Raw genomic sequence first — 11,158 nt, 5'->3', positions numbered from 1 at the left:
GAAACTCGAACATGTCCGACTTGCTAATTGGTTGAGCGCGGCACGTGTACAACTACAGCCAGTTAGCAAGTCAGACATTTCCGAGTTTCCTAGTTCTGACTATAACGTCAACAATGCATATATCATTGACAATAGAGACTATGCGAGACCATAGGGCCATTTACATTGATATCAAAATATTTACCCCTGATACTAACCTTGGTAGAGCATCCTACAGGAAGCTAAATAGCTCATTATTAAATAATGATATAGTTAAGTTTGAGGTTAGGGATCTGCTTTCACATTTTTGGAAAAGGGCATGTGAAGAAAAATCTTATTGCAAGAACTGGGAGCTCTTTAAATTTGAGGTGTCCAAATACCTTAGAAAATATGGTAGTAATCTTGCTAAGACCAGAAGAGCTGAGGAGGAAAAGGTGATCATTAAGATAACTTCCCTTTCTCAAAGGTCCCCAGCCAGCCTCTCGGGGGAGGAGAAGATGGAACTAATTGAGTTACAAAATAAACTGGACAATATATATAGATTAAAAGCAGAAGGAGCGTTAATTAGATCAAGGAAAAAATGGATTGAGGAGGGAGAACAGAATTTATCCTATTTCTTTAGACTTGAGAAATTTCACTCTAAAAATAACACTATCCATAAATTAAACATTGATGGTGTTATTACAGATGTCCAAAAATGTATAGCTAAATACTGTAGCAATTTTTACAGAAAATTGTATAGATCTACGTACAGTCAGGAATCCACAGATATGTTTTTTTAACTCACTGAATAATGTTCACTCTATCAGTGATATAGAATCTAAACAGTGTAATGAACCCATCAAAGTTGAAGAGATTATAGAGTCTATCAACATCTAAAGAACAATAAATCACCAGGTGTTGATGGAATTACATCAGAATTTTACTAATTATTTTCTGAACAAGTAGCTCCCTTCCTATTTGAAGTCTTTTTTAGAGAGTATTAAAAACAATGTTCTCCCTCCTACAATGAGTCAGGGGTTAATAACACTGATACCTAAGCCTAAAAAAGAGTGCTGCTCATCGATAACTGGCGTCCAATTTGTCTTGTTAATAATGACTATAAGATATTAGCCTTACTAATTGCAAAAATAATTAAAGAAGTCCTGGATGCAATCATTGATGAAACATAGTCTGGCTTCATGAGGAACAGACATATTTCTAACAATGTCAGACTAGTATTAGACATACTTGACTACTCAGACCTAATAACTGAGGATAGCTTCATATTATTTTTAGATTTTTATAAAGCATTTGACACAGTAGAGCATCAGTTTCTCTCCCACTCCCTTGAGAGACTTGGCTTTGGGGATGTTTTCTGTAAGGCTATTAAGACTCTCTATACAAATGGTAACAGCTCTATCAAATTGAAATATGGCACCTCGCCTAGATTTGAATTAAAGAGAAGAATTAGGCACGGTTGTCCTATCTCTCCGTACCTGTTTTATGAATCACCAAACTTCTTGCAAATTCTTTAGATAATAGTCCTGTACAAGGTATTTCCATAGCTGGTAAAGAAATTATTATAAGCCAGCTGGCTGATGATACTACACTTTTTCTGAAAGACGCTAACCAAATTCCCATATCGATGTGATACAATCCTTTTCCAAAGCGTCTGGTCTATACCTTAACATTAATAAATGTGAACTCATAGCTGTTAAAGATTGTGTGACACCTTCATATTATGGTATTCCAGTAAAAGAAGAACTTACATATTTAGGCATAACCATTACAAAGGATCAGAAGTCTAGAGGCTTCCTAAATTTTAACCCTCTTATTAAAAAAAAAACAGAAAAAGCTAAATCAATGGCTACAGAGGGACTTATCTTTAAAAGGAAGAGTCCTAATAACCAAGGCTGAAAGTATCTCTAGACTAACATATGGCGCTCTATCTTTATATCTTGACAGTAAAATAAGCAAGGAGATAGACCAGATGCTTTTCAACTTTCTGTGGAGAAACCGTACCCATTACATTAGGAAAACTGTTGTAATGAACACTTATGAGAATGGTGGGCTGAATTTTCTGGACTTTACTACCTTAAATAATACTTTTAAGATCAATTGGATTAAACAATTCATAAGAAGTCCCACTTCTATCTGGAAATTTTATTCCTCATGTCTTCTCTACTTTTGGTGGCCTTAAAAACCTCTCTTGGTACGTGAGACGTTAGCGTCCCACCTCTTCAACAGCCAGTGAAACTGCTGGGCGCCAAATTCAAATACAAAAATACTCATTATAAAAATTCAGAAAACAAAACATATTTTACATAGGTTTAAAGATGACCTTCTTGTGAATCCAACCACGGTGTCAGATTCAAAAAATGCTTTACGGCTGAAAGCATACCTTACGATTATTTGAGAACATAGCCCAGCAGACAAATCATTACAAAACAGTAACCAGCCAAGTAGAAGAGTTACACAAGTCAGAAATAGAGATAAAATGAATCCCTTACCTTTGATGATCTTCATATGGTTGCACTCAGCAGACATTCATTTACTCAATAAATGTTCCTTTTGTTCAATAAAGTCTCTTTATATCCAAAAAAACTCAGTTTTGTTTGCGCTTTTTCTTCAGTAATCCACAGGCTCAAACGCAGTCAAACCAGACAAAATCCAAATTGTATCCGTAAAGTTCATAGAAACATGTCCAAACAATGTTTATATTAAATCCTCAGGTTGTTTTTTAGCCTAACTAATCGATAATATTTCAACCGGACAATAACGTCGTCAATTTAAAAGGAAAACAAGAAAGGCACTCTCTCGGTCTCGCGCATGAGAAAGCTCTGTGACACTTTAGGGTCCACTCATTCAGACTGCTCTTACTTCCTCATTTTTCAGAATACAAGCCTGAAAACAATTTTGAAAGACTGTTGACATCTAGTGGAAGGCAAAGGAACTGCAAGTTGAGTCCTAAGGCAATGGATACTGTAATGGCATTGAATAGAAAACTACAAAAACCAACAAAAAAAAACGACTTCCTGAATGGATTTTTCTCAGGTTTTTCGCCTGCCAAATCAGTTCTGTTATACTCACAGACACTATTTTAACAGTTTTGGAAACTTTAGAGTGTTTTCTATCCAAATCTAACAGTCATATGCATATCATATCTTCTGGGCCCGAGAAGCAGGCAGTTTAATTTTGGGCATGCTTTTCATCCAAAATTCCGAATGCTGCCCCCTACCCTACCCTACCCCTACCATGTTGTTTTGCAATGATAGTATTGACAAAGTTCCAGTGAAACTTTCTGCTTTTCATCGGCAGGTTTTCTTGTCATGGTCCTTAATTTATAAACATAATTTTTCTCTACACAGATATTATATATGGAATAATCGGGATATATTGTATAAAAATACTTCTTTGTTTTTAGAATTTTGGTACCGAAATAATATCCTATTGGTGAGCCAATTGGTAATGCAGAGGGTCTCTTACTCAGTTATAAGGAATTCTTATCACTTTACAAGGTCCCTGTAACACCTAAAGATTTTGCAATTGTTTTAGATGCCATTCCCTCAGGTGTTGCTTTATTATTCAGGAACGTGTCAAGACCTGACCCTCAGAGCCTGCCTTCCATTGACCCTGTTGACTCATCAGTAGGAAAGATTTGTTTCTCTTTTGGTCCATTCAACAACAGAGCGATACGAACCTTGTTTCAGCAGGATGTTGTATACCTTATGTCATGCCTTATTGGAATGGATTTATTGATAATATCTGTTGGAAAAAAGTTTGGATGTTGCCACACACATACCTACTTGTTAACAAAATTAAGGAAGTTTCCTTTAAAATTATTCAAAAATATTATCCTGCCAACCATTATATGAAGAAGTTTAAGGAAAACATCAACTCAAATTGCTCTTTTTGTAATGACCACCCAGAAACAGTGTTGCATCTTTTTTGGCATTGTATTCATGTAAGAAAACTGTGGCAAGACATCAGTAGATTTATAATTGAACACATTTATGAAGGTCTTACACTATTGTGGAGAAATGTACTGCTTGGATTCTTTACCTACGATAGGAATAAGCTGAAACATTTTTAATGTAATACATTTCAATATTCTTTTGGCCAAATTTCATATTCACAAATGTACATTTACAAACAAAAAACACATTTTATTACCCTACAAAAAGAAATTGAACTGTATTTTAAGACAATTAAATACTCTACTAACAAAAAAGCTGTTAGAATTATAAGTGTATGTATGTCACACAAGGTCCTTGTGTAATGTGATATTGTACCCCCTAGCTCAATTGTCCTTTGTATATTATCCATATATACTTGTGTTCCCTCATGTATTTCCTGTATTGATTTGTTGTTAATAAAAATAAATATATTTTTTTAAATATATTTAAAAATATAAAAAAATGGAGACTATGCGAGTCTCTCATAACCACATTAATACCGCTGCAGGCTGACATTCATCGAGATTTGGTGACATTAATGGAGAATGCTCTAAGGACTTTCTGTAATTAAAATCACTCCATGTTTTTTTCACAAGCTATATCGCCATCAATAATGTAATGTTGCACAAGAAGTTGTTTGCATATTGTTGTACACAAGATGACGCCAGTGAGACATGTTTTGAATGATAGCTTTATGTAGCTGGGCGACTGTGATAAAACCGGGGTTTTAAAGAGGCGGAAACTTCCGCGCATCTGCTTCCAAGATGTTTCATCACTTCAAAGTTATTCATTAACCAACTCTCGAGCAAATATTCTAGTCTTACCATTCTAAACAAACTACCATGTAAAATAATATCTTAATTATAATCCCTAACCAGCTAACCCCCACAAATCGTTCGAGGGAATGCTTATTGTTGGCCATCTCATTTTCGACACGCATGGCTGCGGTAAACATAAAAATGCAGCATGATAGCGTCTAGCTAGCTGTCAAACTATTCGTCTAGTGAAATAAGAGTGAAACAAACGTGGTTGAAGATCGTTTAGTACTCATATTGGTAAGTGGCTATAGCTAACTAGCTACTGTGTCTTTATATGTGTGGCCTTTATGGTGTTGTTAGCTAGAGAAGTCAGCCAGCTAGCCACCGTGACCAGACAGCATAAGTAGATATCAGGCTGGGATAGGGTTGCTAAACTATTTTGGTGATGGTAAATGTGATTTCACAACTTATAACGGAGCAAATGTTCCATCATGGCTCCCAATTTTGGGAGCTCTGCAGTCCGACCTTAGCAACTCTGGGTCAGGCTGCGCTTCGTTGGGGAAGGAGAGGTGCCTAGTACTAGAGAGTATGTGGCTGAAACCGAGGTAAAGACAGTTTCAGGTTGGATATTCGCCTGTAGTTCTCCTTACGTCCACCAACAGCAAAACATTCAAAACAAATAATATAAATATCAAATATCAATACAGTATGACAGATTAGCCATCCATTGTGTTGTATCATAAATTGTCTTACATGCCGTCACTGTTGTCAAAAGATTATAAACATGTTAAATAAAGTTACTAACCCAGTCAGTCTTTGGGCCACATCCAGGTTCTTTATCAGTGGCACACATGAAGCAGGCTTTGTTGAACTCTGAAATCATAGGCATGAACTGAACATATGGGCTGTCCCACACAAATACATAAAAAAGAAAGAATTTACATTACTTTGAGTTAAATGTCATTACATACCAGACATTTTTAGTATATCAGCCATTTATTTTCGCAGTTGCTCCATGTGTTTTTGTGAAGGTTCTATATCAATTTGGGAGGGGTTTGTTGGGGAAGTTCTGTGCAACTTCCTTGGCCATCTACACCAAAAAATAAAATTTAGTTTTTGACCTAATTGTCACATAACATCTAACCATTCATTATAGAAAATATAACTATCAAACCTGCATTACAAAGACCCCGCAGCTGAAGGTGTCCTGCTGTATGGTGTGAGTTATTTCCCTTCCTTCACACTTTATGTCCACCCAGTCGTCTTTTCCATGGCAGGATCTTCTCATTTTGAAGTATTCTCTTTTTTATGTAAACATAATGGGATTCTGATTAGTTACAGGCAAATGAATACACAGGCCAAAACTGTATGCTGATTCCCTTAACACTATAATCTAATAGAGGTAATTTCCGTCATGCCCCATTATACACACAGCCTAAATTATAGGCACTGAACCATTTACAGGACAATAATAAAAATAGCATATAGGATCCAACCCTATCACAGAGTGAATAAATGTAGAGTGTAGACTTTAAGAAAAAAAATATTAAGTGACAGTTTCATCAGTACGTACTTAAAGAAAGTCACATCACAAAGATCACAGATGACAGTGCCCATCAAATCTATGACAATAGAGAATGAATTGTAACCACCAAAGTGTGTTAAAGTATGTTTGTCAAAATAATATCTGAAAATATCAGTTGTTGAACATAATACTTCTATTTGCATAGCAATTTATGATCTATGCAGTTGAGGAATATTCCATGAACCAACACTACATGTAGGACAGACATAAGACATTCCCCACATACAGTTTACACATACATAGGCAATTTTTCAGCTATGATTTTACCACCCAGAATCCAGAAATGGATATGACAATGGGGCCAGCACAGGACGTAATACACCCTTACAACAATACTTTTTGATATTGACTTATCTGGTAAGCTGCTACTGTGTGTCAAGAAAAGAGCCCCAATTAGGGATTAGTGTACTCCAGTAAAAAAGGTCTGGTTTAGATTAAAAACTATTGCCCTGTGTCCCCGTTCATAGGGGCATGAGAGACTAGTCAGTGGTAGAATTGAGTGGCTGTCAACTGTACAGCAATGTCCACACCTACTGGGTCTCAGGCTTACAGATTTAAGTCTAATAGCATGAGATGAAAGTAGACAAACATCAGAGTGTGCGATTATGAAGGCATAGTCAGTGGACATTCTGAACCTTGTTTGAAGTCAGCAGGTCACATGACCAAGGAGCTATTTAAATTTTACATTTTGAAAAATTTATGTAAAATCTTGTGAGATGAAAATTGACTAACTAAAGGGTGTGCAATGTGTAGGCCCACTGACTGGACATTCTGAACCTTGTTTGAAGTCAATAGGTCACATGACCAAGGAGCTATTGAAATTCTAAATGTTGAAAAATGTATGTAAAATCTTGTGAGATGAAAATGGACTAACTAAAGGGTGTGCAATATAGAAGGGTAGTCAGTGGACATTCTGGACCTTGTTTGAGTCAAGTATGTCACATGACCAATGAGCTATTGAAATTCAAATGTAAAAAAAGTTTGTACTAACTAATTCAACTAGGAATACAAAATGCTGCTCACATTTCCACATGTTAATTAGCTTTGGAAAGCGAATTAATGTCCAAATCGTGAAAATAAGACCTGTGCATTGTTGTGCGCAACTTTTCCAACATAATGACACTTATTTGGAGTCTGTGGCTCAAGTGGTTTGAAAGCTATTGAGGTTTGAAAGCGTGAATATCCGTCGAATATCCAACTTGAAACTGTCTTTACCTCGGTGTGGCAGAAAACCTATAGTTCGATCACTGCTGCAGACCACTATTCCTAAATAACCCTCCCAAATCGGCGCAACGAAAATGCACATGAGCAGAAATGGAGTGATTGGGAAGCGGAGTTCCCAATTTAACGTGGACGAGAAGGCTATACCTTTGAAGTTCTGTAGAGGAAGAGTTTCTGACCATGACAGAGTTGTATCTGCAACGCTATTGCACTCTCCTTCAGCCTGCCATGAAACCAGTAGACGACAATGGTATATGGGTATGGCCTAAGGGGGTACAAGGTCCGGACGAATAGAAGAACTGATGGTGAAGCTGTCGTGATCCCCAACAACATCCTACTGTGGCCACACAGCAGCAGAATATTCTACCCAGGACAGACCACCCGCTGCTAAATCTGTAATGCCATGGACCACCAGGTGAAGGATTGCAGGACAAGGGAACAGAGAGGTCAAGAGGAGAAACATCACAAACCCGAGAGCAACAGCCACAATGAAGAGGAGAACGATGACAGCTTCGAGTCTGCCAGGGAAGAGCCATCACGAGACACTTCCCTCCCTGATGACACAGGTCCTGCAGCAGACTGGTCCACTCAAATGGAGGCTCATGATGACGATCCACCAAACCTTGCCAGTATTCCGGCTGCCTCCCATCTCCCTAGTGGCTACCCTCCTCTGCCCCCAGACACTTCCAGCTCCAACGAAGGTACCCATCCATCAAACAGTGGTAAGAAATAGCCTGTCTCTTCCCCTCAGGAAAAGGGGACCACAAAAAGACTCGAAAAGAGATATAAAAAACAGCCCTCAATGAGTATCATTAAATAAAAAGGTCATTAACAACTGTATACAAGCAAAATTACAAGCATAACTTTTTTATCAGTAGTGGTCTGCCATCTAATATTTCTAAATGTATGAAAAGTTCAGGTGATTATCTCTGTCCAACAAATGTCAGTATTTATCTTTGAAATGTCTGCCTTCTATTATGCAATGTGTATTTATAAAAATATTGTCACGTCATGAATATTATTAATTATTGAAAGATTATATTAAAACTAAAACAAACTACAACAAAAACAATAATATATGATGAAAATAACTTGAAAATAATCTGTATCTCATAAACAAGAAAAGTAAATGTGATTGTGTGTGTCTGTCAGTTAGTGTCTGTATTTCATTGAGAGAGTTCTTGATGAATAAACCCCATATCCCTGTCTCTCAATCTCTGCCTCCCACAGACAAGCCTGTGTCTTCTCTCCAGCTGTGACGGCGATGGAGGAGGAGGTGTCTCTGAGAGTGCTCCCAATGGACCCAGCGGACCGGGGAACCCAGAGGGTCAGACTGGGCCCAGGGCTGATGTCCTCCCTGGGGTTGGGGCTGGGCTCTCCTGTTCTGGTGGCTCTGTCTGGAGGGTCCTGTCTCTGTACTGCCTGGCCCAGGCCTGACCTGGCTGACGGATTCATACAGATAGACATGAAATGTTGTTCTTCAAATCTTATCTTAAACAAAGCTACACCCACACACCTCAGCTCTAGCCCACTTCCCCCCAGCCCATGCCTAAGTCGTAGCCTCACCCAAGTCTCCTGCCCCAAGCTGAAAGGCATCAGAATAACAGTGGTGGTTCAGAGTGTGGAGTTCCGGAAAACCACTCCTCCCAGTTTCATCCATGAACTAGTGAAGGACATGCTGAAAGGGACATATGTCCACCAGAAGCACGTGATAGATGTGGGTGACCATGACACGGACATTAAACTGATCGTCATCGAGAGCCTGAACCCAGAGTCCACCGTGACTGGTTTGGTTACATCTAAGACAGGGGTGGAAATAATGGGGACGAGGACCCTCCGATACTACAGAGGACAGCTCCAGGAGCAGCCCCAGGTCCTACTGGGAGGACTGGAGGAGGTGAGGACCCAGGAAGATGCTGCTTCTCAATAATCTACAGTGATGTCTTCTCCTGTTCTCCTTCTCAATAATCTACAGTGACGTCTTCTCCTGTCCTCCTCAATAGTCAATTTCAATTGTCACATCGTTCACTCTGATGTGACTCAGTAGGTGAAAGCAATATGGACTCTAGGATGCCTCTTGAATCTCTTTTCTCTTCTCCTGAAGTCTTCAGTTAGTCAGTGCAGTTGGAGGAGAGGAGACGAGTGGAGGAAGTCACTGTAGACTATTGAGGTGAAGGAGAGAAAGACCCTTCAGTGTCTGTCTAATCATGTCTTTATTGTCTGCGATTCTAGGTGTCAGCGTGTCTGAGAGAGATGTTGCGCCTGCCTCTGCAGTACCCTGCTACCTTGGGCTCCCTGGGTCTGTCCTGCCCCAGAGGAGTGCTCCTTGCTGGGCCGCCGGGGGTCGGAAAGACCCTGCTGGTCCGCTGCCTGGTGGGGGAGGTGGGGGCCAGCCTGATCACAGTCCGAGGACCAGAGGTAAGAGTACATATATACACATATAAACATGAACGCACACACACAGTCACATAAATATGCATGCATATACACACACAGAGTATTACACAACACACACTTGAATACTTGCTTACATGAAGCAAGATTTACCCAGCCTTCTTACATATGTTGTTTAGCTTGTGGGCTCGATGTTACACAATACACACACATACTGGCTGAATGTAATTGTACTTTACCTTGCCTCCTCCACGCCCAAGGTAGTAGGGTCTCGGCCAGGGGAGAGTGAGGAGAGGTTGCGGGCGGTGTTTGGTCGGGCGCGGGCAGCGGCAGAGGAAGGGCCTTGTGTGTTGTTCCTGGATGAGCTGGACTCTCTCTGTCCCAGACGGACTGGATCCTCCGCACCCGAGAACCGGCTGGTCGCTCAACTGCTCACGCTCATGGACGGCATGGACCAATCAGATCGCTTCCTCATCGTAGGAGCCACTAATCAGCCGGACAGCTTGGACCCGGCGCTACGGAGGCCCGGGAGGTTCGACAGAGAGGTGACTTAATGTTGTTATTCAAACTTAATTCAAAGCAGAAAGTTCAACAGAGGTACAGTAATGAGTGTGTTGGTCTGTACAGTAACATTCTATCCTGTGCCTGTTGCCTCCAGGTAGTCATTGGTGCAGCAGTAGTTGTCCATCCTGTCTGTAATGTAATGTACTGTTTCCTCTCTCTCTCTCTGTTGTCCAGGTGGTTATCGGTGCCCCACAGCACAGCAGCGGTTATCCATCCTGTCAGTGCTGTGCCGGGCCATGCCAGTGTGTGTCAGTGTGGACTGGGCAGAGCTGGCCCAGAGGACTACAGGGTATGTGGGTGCTGACCTCAGTGCTCTCTGCCGTGAGGCTGCCATGCTGGCTATACGACACAACACACAGGTAAGCATAGACACACACACACCCACTGTAAAGTCAGCTCATATTGGTCCTTTGAGCCGGATCATCCACACACACACACACACACACACACGTTCTAACTTCTATCCAGGTTATTGTCATTGAGATAAAGTCTTAACATTATTGTCTCCTGCTGTGTGTTGTGTATGTTGTCAGGGTTCAGGGGAGCAGACTATCACCATGGAACACTTCCTGTCTGCCCTGAAGACTGTCCGTCCATCCTGTCTGAGGGGCAGTCTGGGACGGACAGACCTCCCAGCCGTCTCCTGGGAACAGATAGGAGGCCTGGAGGAAGTCAAAGTCAAAACTACAACAGGTACTGGTGGAAATTACTGGGAAAAA

At 40.3% G+C, this 11,158-nt stretch overlaps 1 protein-coding gene across 1 annotated transcript; it reads left to right on the top strand.

The window, feature by feature from the left end:
* Positions 1–4,845: 4,845 nt before the first annotated feature.
* On the top strand, positions 4,846–11,132 carry LOC120042221 (spermatogenesis-associated protein 5-like protein 1; the record flags this gene model as incomplete). Its single annotated transcript, XM_038987083.1, has 8 exons — positions 4,846–4,972; positions 7,704–8,203; positions 8,712–9,378; positions 9,714–9,899; positions 10,136–10,420; positions 10,534–10,543; positions 10,614–10,798; positions 10,973–11,132. Coding segments are annotated over exons 3-8 (1,459 nt in total), but the record flags the coding sequence as incomplete, so codon positions are not given.
* Positions 11,133–11,158: the final 26 nt, after the last annotated feature.

Source organism: Salvelinus namaycush, unplaced genomic scaffold (assembly GCF_016432855.1).
Source record: "Salvelinus namaycush isolate Seneca unplaced genomic scaffold, SaNama_1.0 Scaffold638, whole genome shotgun sequence".
NCBI lineage: Eukaryota > Metazoa > Chordata > Actinopteri > Salmoniformes > Salmonidae > Salvelinus > Salvelinus namaycush.
This window is presented reverse-complemented; position numbering and strand designations above follow the sequence as displayed.